Source organism: Orbicella franksi, chromosome 13 (genome assembly GCF_964199315.1).
Source record: "Orbicella franksi chromosome 13, jaOrbFran1.1, whole genome shotgun sequence".
NCBI lineage: Eukaryota > Metazoa > Cnidaria > Anthozoa > Scleractinia > Merulinidae > Orbicella > Orbicella franksi.
In genome coordinates this window covers 7956376-7977704 of record NC_138157.1, presented here as the reverse complement: position 1 = coordinate 7977704, position 21329 = coordinate 7956376, and the positions used below count along the sequence as shown (strand labels likewise).

The following is a 21329-nucleotide window of genomic DNA, read 5'->3' as shown; positions in this document are numbered from 1 at the left end:
GGTGGGGGAGGGGGATCAGAAATTCGCAATACTTTTAGAACCATTTAACAGATAGCCGTTTTTTGTCCCGTGAGGTGGTGGGGATCAGAAATTCTGAATGCATTTAGAATTATAAATAGATGACTGTTTTGCTCTGACGGGTTGCGGACTGGGGATCAGTTTTTTGAAACTATTAAAGTCTTGGGGGATCAGAAATTCTGAATCCTTTTAGAATCATAGATGGATGACCGTTTTATTCTGATAAGTTGTGGGCCGGGAGATCAGAAAATCTGAATCTCTCAAAAAAGGAAAGCGCGATGGGTGCACGATCTTTTTTACATTAAATTGTACATTTTGGTGAAATTGGATGTATTGTCCCTGGCGGACTCAACTGAACACTTCTTTTTCTCCTTCCAATAAGCCAAAACCTTTCGGAAACACAAACTTTTTCGGCATCAAATACCAGTACCCTTCGGAATTTTTCCAAATTGGAATGCCACATTTTAGTTTGGAAGGCGTTGGCCTGTAAGAAACATGTAAAAACCATGTAAATGAAAAAGGGGGGGGGGGGGCTGTAAGAAACATGTAAAAACCATGTAAATGAAAAAGGGGGCCTGTAAGAAACATGTAAAAAGCATGTAAATGAAAAAAGGGGGTCTGTAAGAAACATGTAAAAAGCATGTAAATGAAAAAAGGGGGCCTGTAAGAAACATGTAAAAACAATGTAAATGAAAGAAAGGGAGCCTGTAAGAAACACGTAAAAACCATGTAAATGGAAAACCTAGAAGTTGCACGGGTGCGACACCGCACTAACGAAGCAGTCTTCTTGTGAACTTTCCGCGCATCCACAACGACAAAATAAAACTAGAATTGTTACTGCACATGCAGGCGTCCCAAGCTTACGTCTCTAGAAAAGAGAAAAATTAATTCTCGGACAGGTACGTATTTATTCATGAAGGACCATGAAAGCGTCACGTGTTGTGTGAGTTCAAGACGGAAAGAGCCCTGGTGACCGAGTTTGAACTGACGCGGAGTTAGGTTAGGCAGGGAACCATAAGGAACACCCAACGACCGTTTCCTCTCGAATGCTTTTCAACGCTGTTTTAGGCTATCTGGTGTACTTTCAAAGCTCTGTAGGTTAATTTTAGGTTGCGCAAAAAAAATTTATCTGTTCGGTTATTCTAGAGGAGCTTGAGCATTCTCGAACTTATTAGGGCTTTTTTGTCCATTTCCCGAAAACGTTAGGTCTTATCGCCTTTCCGAAAATGATAGCTGACTTTTTTTCGGTACCCAAAATGACATTTTTAACAATCCGAAAACAACAAACATTAAACTTCTCATATCGCGAAAGTTCGAGGTCACAGTTGTGCCCCTGAACCGCTGAGAATGAACGAAATATCATCGATTTGGAGCGTTAAATATTCCGAAACATGCACATTCTACAAGTAAGATTAATACAACTAAGTCTGCCCTTGCATGTTCACTGTGTCTTTGTTTTTTGTTTTGTTTTGTTTTGTTTTGTTTTGTTTCGTTTTGTTTTGTTTTGTTTTGGTGATTTCTACCGTTTTGTACTTTCATTGCCATCACTGTTATCCCAGTCCCTTAAAAAGAGCATACCAGCCTTGTGATTGCCCGATCTCCAACAAGCAGGAATCAGCGGTCTTCATGTTAGGTACCAGGTTCTCTCGGTTCTCCCGCCATGTTTGGCAGTTCGTTGGAACTTGCATCGAACTCGAGCTCTGTTTTAGCGGGCCAAAATCCACTCTACCTTCGCTTCGTCACCGTGCACGGTTTCAAGGCAAAGTTTACCGTTACCCAGAAGTTGAAGATAGCGATTACAGGCAACAAAAACAACAGGTAAGCAAGTTTTGCATAAATTGAACGAGCAGAGTAAAGTAACGTCAAAATACAAATACATTTCGTTTTGCCTTTGGTTGTGAATGTGTCATTATCAAGGAGAAGTTACATTGCTTGTGGAATCGACTTTGGTGATGTTTACCTGCCGTACATAAAGAGCTTTATTATCTGTTATTATCTGTTCTCGATAACTGAGCATGAGCATGCGACATTTGTTATTGGCTTATATGCACCTCATGATTCTTTCTGATGCATGCTCTTGTAAGGTTATGTTGCCCTCTGATGTTAATGCTAGTAAGCTAAAATGTAATGTGCCATCTTCAGCAGAGAAATTTCTCTTATGCTAGAGTAAGTATTCTGAAGTTACTCAAGTGTCTACAGTTGTACCTACATGCAAGTTACAATATGCTGTTATACGCAACTGTACATGGACATTGCACCCACTGGTGCTGATACTGTAGTAAGTTAAATGTTGTGGTATTTTCTTTCACAAAAAAAACACTATGATACTTTATGAAGAGGTATACATGTACCTCAAACTGTCGTGAAAACTACACAGGACTTGAAAAAAGGAAGAGTAACTTGCCCAGGCAGGAAAATCAACTTGTCTTGGATGACACAGTATAGTCAATCGATTATTTCATAACAATCAATAGAAATTAGTCAATGATATCAGAAATCAATAAAAGGATTCGTCATGAGTCATCGATTGTGATCAAATTTTCAATAAGCATTATCAATTTTGCTGATACTAGCTTATCTTTTAAGCAACATTTAATAAGAAAGAAATGAACAAAAGATTTAAAGTGAAATATGAAATCATGAATACAACTGCATAAAAACATAACATTGTATCTCAGAATATTTTGCTGGCATACATGTATCAGGGACTATGTTTTGGGGGTTTTTGGTAGTGCCTTTGAAATCTACATGAAAAAAGTTACAATCAAACACTGTTGAGGGACAATTTTTCTACAGTTTAGGTGAACTAACAAAAAGAGACCAACTTTCAATTGATTCTCTAATGACAGATAAATTTGGTAAAATCAAACTGATAACTTGAAACTTTTCTAGCATGTGAGTACGAATTTCTTTCAATTGATTGATAGCACTGATAACACTTACATTAATTTCAATTTATTGATTTATATCAATTTATGGATCAATTTCAATCGATTACCTTACCCTGGGATGACCAGAGAGCACTTTAGAGCCCTGTCACAGCTGTACATTGTACTTGTACGAAATTGGGCTCATACCAAATACATGTAGGTTTCATGTGTCATGCATCTGTTCATGCATCTGTAGCAGGGCAGGAAAAAAAATTGTAAGTCACTTGCCCAGTGGGCCAGTCAATTTCAGTTTTCACTTGCCCCACTTAAATATTAGTTGCCAGTGTGGTGGCCAGTAAGGAAATCAGAGGACAAATGTGAATGAAGTACACTTGGATTCCAAACTAATTCTTGCTTTCAACCTAATAATTAACTAATCTTTAGGTGTCAAGTTTTGAAATGGAATGACTGGAAATTATCATTTATCAAGCTGGCATTTTTAGTCAGACTCACAAGACTACTGACACTACATTGTAATTTCACTTGCCCACTGGGCCACTGAACTTCTATTTTCGCTTGCCCAAGAGCAAAATTTACTTGGCTGAGGAAATCAGACCTGGGTTTTTTCCTGCCTTGAGTAGATCACAGATAACATCAAAATGTGATAAAAACAAAAAATAGTCACATAAGCCATTACTAGAGTGTGTCACAGAATCTGTGAATTTTTCAGGTGTGTCACTGATGTTTTTACCACATTTTGATGTCTTCTGTGATCTATTACTGAACAGATGCACAACAACATAGAATCTGTCTGCTTCGTAATACATAACAAAGAAACAAAAACAAACTTTTATGACATCATCTGTACCTTTGTCCACCAATAGAGCATAAGTGCACGTAAGAAACAATCAAATTGTGCCTGCAAATAACTTGACTTATTATTTAAACATTGTTTGATAGGAGTTTGATTTATTGTCCATGATTATTACAATGTAGGAGATAGTGAACATTGAATAGTTACTGCCATGGATTTTGAGTTTAGTTCTTCTACATCCTCTGACATTCAGTGCTTTCCAATCAGAGATGCAAATTTTTTGTCACACAGTAGCTACAGATGTAGATGTATGATCTGTTTGATTGATGAATATTCAGGGCTCAAAATAATGGCCGGTCAACGGGCAATGTCTGGCCAGAATGGTGACTTGACTGGCCAAAAACTTCACTCGCTGGTCATGTTGACCAGTCATGTCATGTTGAGACGGTCACGTCGTTCATTCTTGAATAAACAATCAAATCCCCAACTGTAAATCTGAGAGTTTTTATCTCTTTTTTATCATGACCTCTAATGAAAACATACACCAATGCATACATGTATCTGTTTGAACGGCTAAAGACCATTCGGTTGCTGTTTGTCATGCGTTCAAGATCAATAGGAATGCCATTCGAGCGACTGGGGTTAAATCTGTTCAGAAAAATATTAAGCCAATCTTTAAACGGTCTAGCAGTGACTGGAACAAACAAACTATATTTGTGGGTTTAATTTAGCTCACATTACGTGTACTTGATTTTTTCGTAAATATCTTGACCAGTCAGAAATGAGACATGACCGAGCTAAAATTACTTTGGCCGGTTAACATGACCGGCTACAGTCCGATTTCAAATGTCACAGTATAAATTGGAATGATAAGAAACAAAATAATAACTCCAGTGTAAAATTCGCTGATTGATATCATACACAGAATTTGCTGATTCATACTCAGACATAACTTATCTTATTTAACGAAATGTTTTATGTTACTTGTAGGATGAAGTAAAATTGAGAGTGGTCAATACATGCATACTCCTTGGCATTGATGCTTGATCAGGAAAAAATCAGCCACTGAGAAGTCTACAGTACCTACAGTATGACTCTATAAGGGGTCTGAGGTCCATTTCTTGAAGGCCCTGGAAACTTTTTGGGCCCATAAAGCCATCTTTAATTGAGCTGTGTCTAAAAAACTAAGAGCTGTATATTCCTGAAACTTCTTGTGTGAAGGAAACCTCTGTTCATATTGAGAATAAGCGAATAAAACAGCTCTGTAAGCATAAGATTTCAGATTTTGGTATGGCTTTCTGGGTGCGAAAACTTTTTGGGACCTTCGAGAAATGGGCCCCTGGTGCATTACAGTCTAACATGGTGACCTTCAACACTTTCTGGCATAAATTCAACCACTTTAAACATTATTTTCAATGCTTTGAAGTATCACCTACACTGTACCTGTGTTAGTGAATTAGCATTAAATTTGAATATCTTAGATTGCTAGGTTGATACTTATTGTTCAATACAGTAGCTATAAGATTTCATCATAAAAAGCAACGGCTATGTTTACATACATGTAGTACCAGAACAATAATTTATTAACTTATGATGTGTTATCGGAACTATGGTACTAGATAGGCCTTTCAATTTCAACAGGTCCCTATGAATTTTTTTTTTTTACAGTACAGTTTTTTTTTATCACAAAAAGAAAAAGTAAAATTTTGAATATTGTTTACAGTGAATGTTTTGTCAGGGGTCCAAAATGTTTGTCCTGTTTGGATTCTGTCCAGTTTTGGAAAAAGAAGGAAACTGTGACTTTGTAAACATAGCCTAAAAGATGTCAGAAGCCTTGTTTTATGTTATGCAATGTAGTATTCCTTTGGCATGAATGTTTTTATGATGAATTTAAAATGTCTATCTCTATCTTGTGGTAAATGTTTTTTCTCCCTATTTTCTGTTATTTCAAAAGAACAATTCACTCTATGAAAAAAGTTGATCAATATTTCACACTTACATTGCAGTAATTTTCATAATAAGGTAAAGGTAAAGTCTGCATATGAGCCACGTGGCCCAACAGACTGGAGCTTATCCCGCTTTCTGTAGCAGGAAGCGACTAGGACTATTTCTACTTCCCCTGGATGAGATGCCAGTCCATTGCAGGGTTACCCCACCATTAAATTCGCTGGTACCCACTTATACACCTGGGTGGAGAGGCACTGAGAGTAATGTGTGTTGCCCAGCAACACAACAGAATGTACCTGCCTAGGGCTTGAACCCAGACCGCTCGATCAGGAGTTGAGCTCACTACATGTAACTACGAGGCCATCGTGCCTCCCACATTTTTCATAATAATTATTAAGGCTAATTTAATCCTACATTAATTACTTAGTAAGAAAAAACAGTTTATTCATTCATTTTATGACAAAGGTATTATCATTATGTTACATTTGACTTTGTGAATTTAGTATATATTTAAGACAGGTATCCATTTGCAAACAATTTTAATTTAGTAATACGCCTAAATTGCAAAATTTTCACTCGTTGTAGCTGACAACAGTATAGTTCTTAATCATTTTACTATTTATGAATTAAATAGAGTTGAATATGACATGATTTTGCACAATCTTGAAAAGGTCTTGAATTTTAGTAGTCTTCTTGAACAGTGCTTGAATTCGGTTAAAGGAGCTCAGTCATGGTATTTTAAAATATTTTGGCCATGCACAAAATTACATTTAAGTCGTCTTGTAATGGATAGAAAGAAAAGAAAACATGTTTTATTTGTTGCAATGTGTACATTGTAAACCTTATTCATGGCATATAAAAACTATTTGAATTTTACTGAGTTTGTTCTGATTGCAATAAATTTCTGATTCTGTATAAATTTGCATGTTTTCTACTATTATAATTAAGGTCAACGGATTTGATTACAATAAAACAGTACATTCCATGTATTTTTCTTCAAGTTATTATTTACAAGTTATTTATCGTACAGGGTTTCTGCCTCCCTTTTTCGATTTACATGTTATTTACAGGCTCCCTTTTTACATTTCCAGGTTATTTCCAGGCTCCCTTTTTTGATTTACATGTTATTTACAGGCTCCCTTTTTCAATTTACAGGTTATTTGCAGGCTCCCTTTTTCAATTTACAGGTTATTTACAGGCTCCCTTTTTCGATTTACATGTTATTTGCAGATTCTCTTTTTCAATTTACAGGTTATTTACAGGCTCCCCTTTTCAATTTCCATGTTATTTGCAGGTTCCTTTTTTCGATTTCCATGTTATTTACAGGCTCTCTTTTTCCATTTACATGCTATTTACAGGCTCCCTTTTTCGATTTGCAAGTTATTTACAGGCTTCCTTTTTCGATTTCCATGTTATTTACAGGCTCCCTTTTTCGATTTCCATGTTATTTACAGGCTCTCTTTTTCCATTTACATGTTATTTACAGGCTCCCTGTTTCGATTTACATGTTATTTACAGGCTCCCTTTTTCGATTTACATGTTATTTACAGGCTCCCTTTTTCCATTTACATGTTATTTACAGGCTCCCTTTTACGAGTTACATGTTATTTACAGGCTCCCTGTCTCGATTTACATGTTCTTTATGGGCTCCTTTTTTGATTTCCATGTTATTTACAGACTCCCTTTTTCGATTTACACGTTATTTACAGGCTCCCTTTTTCGATTTACATGTTATTTACAGGCTCCTGTTTTCATTTTCCATGTTATTTACAGCCTCCCTTTTTTTATTTACATGTTGTTTACAGCCTCCCCTTTTTATTTACATGTTATTTACAGTATTATGGCAGCCTCCCTGTATTAAATTTACATGTTATTTACGGGTTTCCAGGTTGAATCACAAGAAATTTACAGGCTATTTACAGTATTTGCAGGCACAGTTTACATGTTATTTACATGATCTTAGCCCTTTGCTTTGAAACATTTACAGTGTTTTCTTCATCATTTACATGTTTCACGTGAAATATTTACATGTTTTTTACATGAAACCTCCAAAACATGTAAAAGGGGAAAAATCATGTAAATTAATCTTTACAGTCTCTTTTTGATTATTTACATGTTAATTACATGTTATTTACATACTCTGTAAATTTTCAACTTTTCCAGTGAAGCTCACCAAATTTTGTTGTTGTCTTTTTTCCCGACCTTTCTTGGGTGCATTAAAAGGTCCGAGTGTCAAGTATGTCAGCCAATGCCGACTGCTCACGAAAGTGTTTGCTGCACTGAAATCGGACAAGTCTGGCAAAAAGTAGAAAATCAGAGGCCAGAAATACAAATGAAATGTATTACCTAGCATCCAGGATTTCAGTCGACCTGTCTTGATGTTTGGGTGCTTGAAACTGCTTATTACGCATTCAGGCAGCAGCACGGCACAGATAATCACACAGGAAATGAGTAAGTTTACTTTTATTTTAACTATCGCGGTTCAATTGTCAGATTTACCTCTGCCGTAACTGGTTTTAATTTAGTACAACACTAGTGTAGATAGTTATTTCTCTGTATTTTTCGTGTAGATTTCGATACATTGCCTATCGGCAGCTTGTTCGGGAATCCGCTTGTTCGTTGGTCAAGTGGTTGGTGCTGGGGTTATCTTGGTAAAAATGTCCGAGTTGCGCTGCCATCTTGTGCTGTAAACAAGATCCGAAGCACCCTTCCAGCCGATTTTGGCACCACGTATACTGGGTTGAAGCCACCAACCCAGTGAGGGATAAGAAGGTGATTGCTAATTTACATCCTAATTATTGAAAATACGTTACAGCACAGGCAGCAATGGGCTTAACATATACAAAGGCACAAACGTGGTTTGCCGTAATTACCTTTCTAGTTACTCAATGATGTGTAAGCGTGACACATATTGTTCTACTGCTGTTTCTTTGCAGGGTTTCTCAAAGGAAGCAGAGATTATCTGTGTTGTGAAGAATAGCAGATAGAGTGGTTTCCCCTATTAACCTCAAGCTTTTGAAGAGCTCTACTTCTTCTAGGCCTTTTATCGGCACTGTCAGCCATTTCCGGTTGTTTGCTGCCTTCATTTTGGATAGGCCGCTTTCGTTTGTCGCAAGAATTTGTTGCTGCTGGAGACTGTATCGTCGGTACAGCACCAGAAAGTAAAGGACTTTGCTTTCTCAGCCCCATTTCTACCATGAAACTTTTTTCGTAACATCCGGAGAAAAATGAATGTTGCAAATAACCGAATGCTCCGTCGGCTCTACGAAATCGGCCCTTTTCGCTAGACTCGATTTGCGCCTTGAACAAATTTTAGCCACTGCCGCCTCAAATTAGCGTCTTTTGGAAACTTATGCATAGTATGGCCTGTTTTGTTCGAATTACTGCAAAACTGAACGACACAGCGTTTTACCATAATGAAGATGTGGTGTTTTTCCAAAAGAAACTATGTAAACATGTGCTTATTTCACAACGTGTTCAAGAAAGACCTTTGACTTCCCGTAACTAAAGGTCCACCCGTGACGTCATTTGCTAGATTGCGCAATTCAAGATGGCAGATGTTTAGAACTTTGAAGCGATTTTTCAACGTAAAAACGGGCCAAAGTGAACAAAAGATCTACAGATTTGGCAGATGTCATGTATGCACTAAACGACCATGTGGTCCCCAAAATAGCATTTTTTGGGTTTACATGCCCTTTCATCAAATTTTGACCTTCCAGCTACTACAACCCACCGGAAATACTCAGATACCAGCTTAGGGCGTGGTTAATGACATAGAGCAGGTTCCGTCCGCACGACGCCGAAAGAATTTGAAAATAAAGGTTTCTCTCTGAAAACGCATCAAATGTTTTCCGTCCGCACTACACCAGGGTAATTTAAAAACGCAACAATCACCGGTCATTTTGACTTTGTGTTTGAGGAAAATCACATGATCGTAACGCCATCGTTTTCCAAAACGGAAAGCTCGCGTTTTCAAATTCCTCGGGTCTCGAAAGTTTCGTTTTCGTGACGGATTAGTGTGAACGATAAGCTTGCCATAGAAATAAACCTGCGCTTTCAAATTTCTCCGTAGTGTGAACGCTACCTCAGCCACCTAGAAATCGGCTGGGAGCAAATATTTCAAGTAACCGATCCGTTGCATGCCCCTGTTTATTTACAAAGGCTTTCTCGGAACGTCAAAATCATAATATAGGTTTACCATTTTAAAAAAATGGAGAATACTGAGTTAACTTAGATGAGAAGTAAATAAGATAAGATTTGCACACCCACTCGTTGATAACGTGATAACCACCTCGATGTTACACGCGTAGTTAGTTGTTGTTGTTGTTGTTGTTGTTTTTTGTTTTTTTTTACCAACTCGCGCAGTGTCGTAAATAATCTTTACAACTTCAGTTACTTTCAAATGTTCAAATGTTGTTATTTATAGTGGACAATGCACTTAGCTACACCTAGCTAGTTCTCAGGCATGCCACTTCCATTCAAAGAAAGAAATTTTTCAAATAAACATAATAGACTTCTAAATCCCAACTGGTGGGAGGCAAACCAGTTGGTTATAATACAAGCATGACCGAGGAATTGATCTAGGATCTACCGAGAAACAACTCCAGCTTAGGGGTTAGAGCGGGACTTGAACCCGCGACCTCCGGATTTCAAGTCCGGCGCCCTGACCACCAGGCCATGCTGCCTCACCGTTCAAGTAAAGCAAAAACTTCGTAAAAACCTGCAGTCAGAGAATTATTGCCTTGACATTGTTCTGCTTTCTAGAGAGGTAACCTCATTCTGGTTCATCCTGAATAAGTTCTTAACAGCTCGTCTTATCTCTCTCATTCTCCAGCAGTACACAAATGGATTCAGGAAAGAGCCGATAAAAACAACAGTTGTAACGCAGTCAAAGGCAATTTTCACTCTGGTTGTGTACCCGGTAAAATTGTACATGAAAATTGTCACCAAAAGTGGAAGATAGAAAATTAATATCAAACCGTAGACATAGAGGACAGTTACGGAAGACTTCCTCAGCCTCAGAACGTTTACAGTGTTGTGTTGGACACTCTGCTGCTGCTGAGAAATCTGGCGCTGATGTCTGCGAACGATCCGGAATATCTTTAAGGTGCTCAAGGCTGTGACAAGAAATGTTAACAGTAGCCCTGCCACTGCAAGAAAAATCCAGACAGTGATCTTCCAAAAATTCACCAAAACGAGAGCAGCTGATCCTATCCAGACGGCAAAGTTAGCTAGTACAGTTCTTCGAAAAGTGACAACAGTGTTGTATCTTAAATGAAGAGTTAAAGCGAGAAGTCGATCAATGGAGATTCCGCTTAAAGTCGCCAAAGAAACACTCGTTGCTGCATAGCTAAACAAGCTCTGAATAATTCTCAAGACACAGTAAGCGTTAAAGTCGCCCACGAATTCCGCAATGTGATAGGCCACGAAAAATGGCTGACAAATCACCCCCACAACAAGATCCGAGGCTGCGAGGCTGAACAGGAGGATAAAAGATGGCGAATGAAGCTCTTGTTTTTTCCAGATGACATATAGGATGATAAAATTCCCAGTAGTTGTCATCAGAGAAAACACTGCGTTGAGAATGCTTGTTAGAATACTTGCGATAAAGGTATCCTTCGTTTGTTCCACGTTTACAGACAAAAAAGAACAGTGAAGAAGGGATGTGTTGTTCATGTTTAAGGTGGAGATGGTCATAACAAAGTTAACCATCTATGGCTGTTAAACCTGCTTGCTAACTTAAAGCGCAGCTGTTGATGTAAGTCATCTGTTATTTAAACCTGACCAAACCTGTCATGTGTATATTGGTGTACATGTAACTCGGAGACGTAACTTGCCGGCTAACATGTCATCCGCTGTCATTATTCTTATCTGTTTTTAATCATCTATCTTTACAGCCATGAAGATGCCCGAACGGTGAACAGTAATGGTCTCCCTTTGCCTTATGCACTATAAGCTGGTCAGTGTAAAAATATTTCGAACGCGTTGTCTTTTTTCTTGGTTTAATTTAGCTCAATTTATTGGAAAAGAAAATGCGTGATGCATGTTGGCATGTACCAATTACACAGGTGGTTGTTGTGATCAGTAACAAACATGCTAAGTTCAAATGACACTACAACTGTCGACAATCTGACTGTTCCCAAATTAAAACACGCGAGGAACACATGTACGTTCGCGCTAATTAAGGAGTTCAAGTAACCACGACAGCGAAGCCGAGAGCAACGACGATTAACAAAATGATTTTTTATTTTGCCAACGAATCTCGCGGCACTCTTAATATAAGTCATAAACTGGATATAAAACACAGCATTAGTTTTATTAATTATCTGACGCGGTTCATGTTCTCCATACAAAACAGAATTTGGTCGTTTCACGTTGTTGTTTTACAGAGCTAGAGGACGGCAAGAAATGTAGCAAGAATTAAAATGCACGTGCATATATAGCCATTGTACTGCTCATTTAACCTTTTATTTAGCGATGTTCCCGTTGCCGTTGTAGTTTTCTTAAACTCCCTACTGTTTACGTCTACGTGCGCTTGCAGTGCACCTAATGCACTCGTGAAGAAATACCGTGTTACGTTATACTAACAGGGTCGTTTTCTAAACCTTTTATTACACCCGAACAAGTTCGTTTCTTATTAAAATTTCCATTTATAATTTGTCGTTTTCCTAGTTTTAGTAAATATTCAGGGAGATATGTCAGGTTTCCCTTAATTGTTGGACACTTGAGTCAGACAAGTAGGGTTTTTTACAGTTGAAGCGTGCAAACAAAAGGGGCACAAGACTACGGGCAGCAAAGGCCATTTTTGAGATATTAAAATTCTAACTTGACATCGAGGTCGAGAGATAAATATTTTTTTTTCTTTTATTCTTCCAAGCCTTGAAGCGGCTATAATTTTAATTTATCGAAATTGGCCTATGAAAAACGGTTGTAATAAGAAAAATGGTGCGGCACAATTGAGACAATAGGGAGCTTAAGCAAACCACGACGGCAGCGGCAACGAAAACGTCATCAAACAAAAGGTTTAATGAGCAAAACAATGGCTAAGCACGAGTCGGTTTTAAATCTTTGCACATTTCGTAGCTGTCCTCTGCAAAACAACAGCTTGAAATGACCAAGTTCTGCGCACAGTTGAGAACGTAACTTTTTCGTATTTTTCGAAGGCAAATTTTTCGTTTTTCTTTTTAGAATTGATCGTTGGCAGCACATATTTAGTTTGAGCAAGTTTTCAGACCGATTGGAGTACTGAGCAGATTCAGCTAGTTACGAAATTTAAAGCTTAAATCATACTTAATAGAGGGGAATGGTTATCAAACAGTTCTTTGTGGTATGTTTTTGTTCGCTTTTTTGGCCTTGACCGTGCACAAAACACAATAGCTCCTTACTCAGTACTCAGGAACTAACCAATAGAAACGTTTTGGTTACGTAATTCATGCATAGTGTATGAGCTAAAAACAAAAGATTGTGCACGGTCGTGGACCTTCCAACATAAATCTTGGCATCTTTGTTTGCTCCTTTGATGTTTGCCGGGCTTCATAACCAGCCCCTCTATGAACTATGCTAAAATAAAACATAGATCTATTTTTTACTAGGCGTCGTCCCTGGCGTCGGCGTCGGTGCCGCCATCGCGCCGTCGTCATTGCGAAAGGTCCCTAGTAAACCGTAGATGTTCATTCTATCCAGCGTCCTAATAAATACTCTTTATGTGTCTTGAGTCCTTAGTTGGAGCCGTCAACCAGCTATTAGCGATCCATTTTTCTCCTTTGGTGACGTCACATCCACCGTGAAGTGAATGTAGGTCTAAGTTGCCAAGAAGACCGCTGTCGTGATCGATGAAATTGTTGTACCACATGATGGCGGTGCCTTTCTTTGCAGGAAAAACAAGGTTTGCTGCGTGACAATTTGTGCTAAGATTAAACTTATCTTCTTTTAAATGTTCCAGCTCCTATCACAAACAGGAAGAGAGAGCTAGTCATCACTCATTGTTGTGGCTGTAAGTTTTTTTTGTAAACATATAGTAACATCAAATTAAGGCTACGAAAAACTCGAGTATCATTGCTCGCAATCAATAGTGAATAATTTTGAACAGGGGGTTAACGTGTTCGATTGAAATGCGAATCGGCAAACAGTGGGTCAATTAAGACACGTCCTTCCACTAATCATAAAAATGCTATCCAGCGAAAGATTTTTCTAACAATGCAAAGACATACACACCTCACGAGAGATGGTTGAATTATCTGCAAAGGGAAATGCTGTTTCACCTCCTTCCTCAACATCATTGAGATAGTAAAGTACCGTAATAAACCTGTTGGCCGCAAACAAACAATGTTAAGTGAAATGTAAATACTTCTAAGCTGAGACTGTAATTAAACGATATTTTTTTAGAAATGTGCACGATACATTGACTTTTAAACTTCTCTTTCATTTCATTTTAAAGAAAACTTATCCCAAGCTATTCGTCATAATTCGCCAAGGAGAACTCCCTTATCAAATTGACGAGACTGATCACATGAAGGGAAACTTTGAAAAGAACTAGTAAAAGGAACGAGAAATTCTTTTACGACGTGGACTGATTTTTTTGTACTCCTAAGAGGTACTAGATGTAACTTCCAAGGGTAGGTCCAGTCAAACAATTTGTTTCTTGCCCTTGCCCCAAAAAGTACCGAGATAACTCTAAAGGGAACGGCGTTTTAGATCAATACACCATGGCCCAAAGCTGCAAATTATATAACCACTATAGCAACGAGGACCATACCGTCATTTTCATATGAAAGTCTCCCCGAGGAAAAATAAAGATCGATTAAAGATTCAAATCTTTTCCCACCTGCAAAGCCTGCATAACGAAGAACGTGCATGATTTTGATGACAGCAAGGAATAGTGGAATGTTCTATGCTGGAGTCGAAATGAGCATGATAATGACCAAACTTCTCATAGTAAACAACCTGTAAATACGTTAAAGACGTGTTACAGATGCAATCTTCACGAAAAATGTCTTAAAGCAAGATGCAAAATTAAGCTCCGATATAATTAAGAATACAGCCAAACCACGCTTTCGGAAACCAGCTTAAACAGAACACCTCTGTGGAACACTTCATGTGGAGAGTAGCCCACAAGTTTATGAGATCTTTTCTGTTCGAAGGAAACCGCCACCTTTTCGGAGCTTGCAATGTTGCAGGAACAAACGAGGTTCGACTGTAATATGACTATTAGGAATAAAATGTCTACTTTTTAATTTCGACAAAAGATTTCCATCAAAGATAAGTGGTTTAACCTGTAATGCTTCGCTGCTTTGAATGAGTTTTCTTGGGAGCTTTGTTAACTTGTCTATTCTGCGAGAGAAATGACAATTATTCACCTCAATATGCCCAAAAATTAATTTAGTACAAAGCATTGTCCTTAAACAGACTTTCTAAGAAGATTCCCGTTGGTGCTATTTAACTTTATTACATGGCTAGCTCCGTGAGCGGGCAAGATGAATCAAATCCTGCGCTGTGATTGGCTACCTGAGGGGGCAAGATGGAGTTATCTTGCCCGCTCGGGACTACCCGCAGTGTCCCGCAAGAAAAATTTCCTCCAAAAGCCATATAATAAATCCTTTATTGACCAAGCTGGATATTGGCCTCGTTCTTTTTTTGCGAGTTTATGGACCTCCACTCCGTCTCGGTCCATAAACACGCAAAAAAGAACTTGGCCAATATCCAGCCATCTTGACCTCACACTTGGTCAATAACCCATACGTAATCTACCTTTCATAGAGGTGCTTCAAAACTGGGTGAGCAATTTGGTCCCGGCGTAGCCAGGCCTGCTGGCTGTATCTAGATCTGTGACGAGGACTCTCTGTCTTCAGAAACTCCATGTACAAAACAACTTTCTTGATGTTCCACTCAATGAAATTCCTTCTTGTTATCTTATCTGGAAATCAACTAATGTCACGTTGGTTATCATTATTTTAACTGGTGATAAACGTTAAATTTCCGAGCTTGTTAAGTGAATAAAACGTATTATAATAAAGTTTCCATATAACGCGCGCTCTGATTGGCTGAAACAGCGTGCTTTATCAGAGAACAGAGCACGGGTTGATGGACGGTAAGTTGGCTTTCAAATTTTTGCTTCGGAATTTTGACAAATTTGACCCAAATTAAACATCCCCTGTGACTCAGACAAACGCAATAGAAACGAGCTATTTGTCTGTAGTAAATATGGCTCACCTAGACCATTGTTAGCAACAGCAGTTTTAAAACTGTACTAAAATAACAAGTTTTGCTAGATTCCCGCCAACAAAACACGTAGCGAAATAAACAAATTCTCAACCTAAACAGTGCCTCGATAAAAGACATTATATTTGTTACGAAGGCAGAAATTATACTTAAGAAGTAAAACAACGACAGAAAACAACAATTGAACTGTCTCTGTTTATGATGAGAAGCTTTATTTTTGTAAAAATGCTCAATTGCTCAAACAACACTTACATGCAGTGTAGTAACGCTCGTTCTCCGGGCATCTCAGCGACGTGAACCAACGAGTGGTCAGTGCAAAGCTTGCTCTGATATTCTCTTCTGTGCTCGGAGTAGAAGCAGTGGGAGCCGTTTAGTCTTTCTAACTTTTATGCTAGTTCGGACAATCTTGCTGCATGCGGCTACAAGCCGTAAATAACTGAAGCTCCTCTCAAATTCAACTCGGCATTTTGCATTTTCATCCGCAAGCTTTGAGCTCCGTGTTTCGTAATTTCCTCTGGAAAAGTGCACGTTTTCATGGGCCACAATACGGCCGGATTCTCTTGACTATAAACCTTTACCTGCCTTTAGATCCGTATTTAAAAATTAACTTAAAGGCGAACTTTGAAGGCATCGTTCTTCTCTCGAAAGTCGCTCAAACGACTCGAAACTGAAAGCTTAGATGAAGTCTAGTTTGTGATTGACAGCTGTCGCTTCGTTAGCCAATCAAATTATTTGAACAATTCTAACAAGGATTGTGATTGGCTTATTTTAGCGTGCTTTATCAGAGAACAGTGCACGGCTGACGCCACTTTCGCTCGTTTGGAAAATAAAGTTTGGTTTGAAAATTCAGCCGAATGCGTGCAGAAATTATCGGATTCTTTATCATAAAACAAATAAAGAAGCCTCGACTGTGCTCTGTTCTGTTGTAAAGCACTTAGGAAGCGGTAGAGCACTCAAGAAGTAGGGAAAAACACTCGACTTCGTCTCGTGTTTTCCCCTACACTTCTTTCGTGTTCTACCGCTTCCTGCGTGCTTTACAACAGAACAGAGCACAGTCGAGGCTTCTTTATTTGTTAAACAAATGATATTAATATTAGTCGCTCAGAACGTATAATGGTTTCCTCATTTATATGCTATAAAAGCATTCTTTAGTTCTTGTCTAAATGGATATCTTAACTCAATTATCAATAATACTTCAACGGAAATAATTTTCGATCGAGCAACTACCTAAGTATTCTTATTGTCTAATAGACCTTTTCGCCGATACGGCGGCCATTTTGAACCATTGTTTCAAATAGCCATTATGGGATGCTCAGGGGGCAAATACATATTAATTTGCCCCCTACGCATCCCATAATAGGTATTTGAAACAATGGTTCAAAATGGCCGCTGTATCGACGAAAAGGTCTGATGCAAAGAACACAATTCCTTGTTTATCTTGCCTTCAAAGGCCCACGTCGCTCACTTGGCAAAAATCTGAAAAATGCCGGCCGTAAGTTAATTTGACTTTTGTCCATGGGATTTTCCTAGAGGCGTTTTATTTCATTAATAAGCTAATTGTTGAGATCTGCGGTCTACAAAATTTACTCAGATAGACAGTGATAACCAAGAAATCGACGAAAATGCTACTGATAACTGAAATTCCTTAACATACATCCAGTCCTTCTGACATCAGTACGTTCGGTGTGTTTTTCTTTAATTCTTTTACCTTGCTCTAGATTGTTGGCTATTCCTAAGCGTTGCAACCTTTGAGAATAAAATAGCCTACTTTACATCTCTGACAATGAATTCAAATATCATGTAATATAAACTTCGTGTATACAGTTCAAGTTAATCACTCAGTTTATCGGGTTTTGTAATGGTGGTCCACTCCCACGTGGTCTAGTGGTTAGGGTTCGGCGCTCTCACCGCCGCGGCTCGGGTTCGATTCCCGGCGTGGGAATTATTTATCTTTAATTTATGTCAAATCAATTCTACTTGGTCGTTTTCCTTAAGTGGAAGTCGGATCCAAGATGAGAGGGGCCCATGTATTCTATATTTTTTTGTTATTATTATTATTATTATTATTTTTTTTTTTTTATTTTTTTTTTTTTTTAATTTTTTAGTCAAAAGTGCCCCCTTCTTTAGCTTCCACTGTCGCCCTTTTTCAGTCCGGCGATTCCGCCCATACTTACATTTCATGTATTTCATCATTTTTCAGATGCAGTGCTTTGTGGCTCTTGGCAAACATTTTGATCTGTAAAAAATATGCACATCAGCTGTATCTTTCAGGGAATCGTTCCCTCTAATCAGATATATTTGAACTCGTGGCAAATCGTGGTGTAATGACATGAAAAACTCATTTGGTCTGTTACAACCTTTTCGTCACACATTTTAAAGTATGCTTACGTAAATGTAGAGGTCCTAATTATTGATCACTAAATTAAATAAAATGGAATAAATAAATTCCAATATTTAGAGAGGAAGCCACATCGGCCTTAGCTGGATTTCATACAGGTCCTCTATACCGGTCGAATTGGAATTTGGAGATGTAATTGGAAGATGTAATTGGGAGGATAACCGGAGAATCCGGAGAAAAACCCTCGGAGCAAGGCGAGAACCAATAACAAACGCAACCCACAAATGACACCGAGCCGGAATCGATTCCGGGCGGGAATCGAACCCGGGCCAAATTGGTAGGAGGTGAGGGCTCTCGCCAGTGCGCAATCTTTGCTCCACAATCATTGTTTGGTCGGTTGGTTAACGATAGTTAGTATCTTGCAATTATATTATTCGCTCTCGATTTCAATCCCCTGATTTTACTGACAAGGATGCCATCAAGCAACTATCACACAGCTATCACGTTCAAACTTCATCTAACTCCTCTTGACAGAAAATGTAAAGAAGCGAGCGCCATTTTGTTAACAACCGCACACTACTAGGCTACCCACTGTCTACAACAGAATAGATAGTGAGTAGCGTAACCAATCAGAGAACGTCATTCGTGATGGAACGCTAGTACATTCATACCAAAAAAAAAAAATAATACTTCCACCTCTTGAAGATCAATGAAGCCATCTTTGTTTGAGTCCCAGCTGCTGAAATCTCGTGCAAAATAGTATTTGTGCTCAAGGGTTGCATTTCTGTCTTAAATGAAATTGAAAACACTAAATTGAGAACAGAATTACAATGAGTTTGAACGGAATATATAACTAATTTCACTAAACGAAAACGGGGAAGAGGAGCCGTTTGTCACGCGTACTGTGAATCCCCTTAAAATATATCCTTGGAGTGCACAATCGCATCGAATAGTCAGAACCGGTCAACATATTCATTCAGCGGGTTGTTGTTGATGTTGTCAGTTTGTTTTGCTTGTTTTTGTCTTTCTATAAAACAAGTCCTGTCACAGAACTGTTCAAAGAAAGACGAATTTTATTTGCATAAAAATGAACTTGCGATTAAAGCCATTTTCAGGCTAAGAATTTTGCCCCAGGACTTGTTTTGAAACAGAATGGAAACAAAAACTCGGAAATGGCATCTCGGTCTCATCCTTGCATACGGCTGGCGCGTCCAAAATTTGGATTGACCAATCAGGATTCAGCAGGCGGGAAAAGCTTTACTGTCCTGACGTCAATGTAAGTTCACCGGAAAGGCATTGAAATCAGGCAACTCAATTCTCGGAATTCTTAAGTCTACCATTAAAAATGGCCAAAGCAACTTTAGCTTTGTCTTTATTTTCGTTAGCTGCGAAGAAAAAGGCTATTATCCTGTCGTTTCGGTAGAACAGCTCAGTTTTGACTGCTGCTCGTACAGCAGCGCAGTAAGGACATTTCCAACTTTTTGGAACCTACAAGATGAAAATAGCGCTTCTTTAAAACTCTTTTCGTTATTCAATTTTTAGGAAAAGGCAGTGGCGGTTTGTTTACAGAAACTCCAACCAATTTAAATTATTTACCAGCCTCCTTCATAAACTCCTCCAAGTCTCCCTCGTACGACTGATTTCCTGCTACACTCGTTCTCAGGCCACTCTCTTTCGCCAGTGAAATGATCTGCTGACACTCCTGGTCCGACAGGAAATCAGGGATTTCTAAATCAAATTAGAACAGCGTTGAGATAGTAAAAGTCTAAATTTCCTGCTGTCCAAATTGCGGGCCTCTCCTCTCAAAGTTTTGCGGTTAAAATCCTCTTATGTTGACTCACCGAACAGTAACGGTTTCAGGGCTCTTGTGATCACCTTGTAACTTCTCCCTTCTTCCAGATACATCCATCTTGAGTGACCTATCTAAATATACAACGGTTAACCCATAAATACTTTAGACTCACTAACCATTGAATATACATGTGATACCGTTAACCTCCGTAAAAGAGATATCACTGTAAGGCGGACACTTCTCTGAGAAGGACATGGCTGGCTGTCTTTCTCGTCCCGGTTGAATTTCGCTGATTTAGACGTCCACTGCCCTAAAGCGGACACGTCGCTGAGAGCCTCTTTTGAAGGCTTCTCTCTCAGAGAGAGTTTACAGCTATCGCCCAGTGAAAATTATCGCACAAATACAGTCAGTCCTTGGACTAAAAGACGATCTACATGGAGGAAAGACGGCAAAATGTCGGGTGAACTATAGCAACTTCCCCTCACCTACCACGAAGCTAGTACAATGGTAGTATGGGACACAATCACCTGTTTATGATTTCCTTCGTCGCTTGAATTGTCTCTTCGACAATGAATTCATATCACAATGCAAGGAGAAATTAATTTTCATCTTTGAAAATCTGAAGGAATTCAAAACAAAATCTCGTTTGGGCATAACTAAACTAATTTAAAATAACTATTAGTTGTTATTGAAAAAGAGATAATATTTCCCTATGGGTGTTTAATTCGTCTTGTGACCGGCTGACCCTATTCAAGCCAATATTTGATTACCTGTTCAACAATAAAGGAACTATTTCCCCTTAACCCAAACTGGTATTTTGTAAACTTATTGTCATGCTCAGCTATAATTCTTAGCAGAGACACCCTTACCTTGCTATCATATAGCATTAGTACAAAACTATTTCAATTCGTGTACGATCTTTAGTAACACAAGCTTACCTTTGAAGCTTCCAAGCGAACAAGTCTGAAATTGGCACTCGTTTCCTTGTCACAGTCGTCTGAATCCTCCTCCAGATGTGAGCAACTAAGATCATTACTGGGTTCATCTTCGGGAAAACATGGTCTTACAAACGGTTTTCGCTGTCTTTTGAGGGCACTTTCTGAAGTACAAAGTTGAAAGAAGAAAGAACCTACACCAAGAATCCAAGATAAATGCATACCGTTTGAAAACAAGCTTAATAAGTAAGGTTTATCGCTCTAAGATGTTTGATGCACCTGTTTGACTACATGTGATTATGCATAATTTCATGGTTGCGGGTTTTTATTCTCTTGTGTTGGTTGCCGTTCTGTCCGTTACATGTGGCTATTTTGTTCAGACCGAGAAAACGGCGGG

The 21329-nt window shown here is 38.6% G+C and overlaps 2 protein-coding genes, 1 long non-coding RNA gene and 2 other non-coding genes across 5 annotated transcripts; 2 read left to right on the top strand and 3 right to left on the bottom strand.

Moving 5' to 3' along the window:
* The first annotated feature begins 660 nt into the window (after positions 1–660).
* LOC145464929 (uncharacterized) lies at positions 661–7033 on the top strand. The gene is made up of 2 exons (XR_014041470.1): positions 661–1836; positions 4693–7033. It is a non-coding gene; the product is annotated as an uncharacterized LOC145464929 (long non-coding RNA).
* Positions 7034–7134: 101 nt separating this feature from the next.
* On the bottom strand, positions 7135–13324 carry LOC145464928 (melanocyte-stimulating hormone receptor-like). The gene has a single exon (XM_081448741.1). The coding sequence runs from the start codon at positions 11359–11361 to the stop codon at positions 10384–10386; it is 978 nt and encodes a 325-aa protein (XP_081304867.1). The 5' UTR covers positions 11362–13324; the 3' UTR covers positions 7135–10383.
* Trnas-uga (transfer RNA serine (anticodon UGA)) lies at positions 10262–10339 on the bottom strand. The gene has a single exon. It is a non-coding gene; the product is annotated as a tRNA-Ser (tRNA).
* Positions 13325–13327: 3 nt separating the features above from the next.
* On the bottom strand, positions 13328–21154 carry LOC145466321 (transmembrane prolyl 4-hydroxylase-like). Its single transcript, XM_081450022.1, has 11 exons — positions 20936–21154; positions 20047–20128; positions 19802–19933; positions 18902–18993; positions 18042–18103; positions 17576–17613; positions 15397–15562; positions 14922–14979; positions 14474–14592; positions 13864–13954; positions 13328–13594 (listed from the first exon to the last, which is right to left on the bottom strand). The coding sequence occupies exons 1-11, from the start codon at positions 21152–21154 to the stop codon at positions 13337–13339; spliced, it is 1317 nt and encodes a 438-aa protein (XP_081306148.1). The 3' UTR covers positions 13328–13336.
* Trnae-cuc (transfer RNA glutamic acid (anticodon CUC)) lies at positions 17738–17809 on the top strand. The gene has a single exon. It is a non-coding gene; the product is annotated as a tRNA-Glu (tRNA).
* Positions 21155–21329: the final 175 nt, after the last annotated feature.

Excerpts from the sequence above, each read along its gene's own strand:
- LOC145466321 (XM_081450022.1), bottom strand. The coding sequence starts at position 21,154 with ATGCATTTATCTTGGATTCTTGGTGTAGGTTCTTTCTTCTTTCAACTT. Across the intron at positions 17,614-18,041 it reads AATGATGAAATACATGAAAT|GTTGCAACGCTTAGGAATAG; the intron begins GTAAGTATGGGC and ends TTATTCTCAAAG. Across the intron at positions 13,955-14,473 it reads TCGTTATGCAGGCTTTGCAG|GTTTATTACGGTACTTTACT; the intron begins GTGGGAAAAGAT and ends TGCGGCCAACAG.
- LOC145464928 (XM_081448741.1), bottom strand. The coding sequence starts at position 11,361 with ATGGTTAACTTTGTTATGACCATCTCCACCTTAAACATGAACAACACA.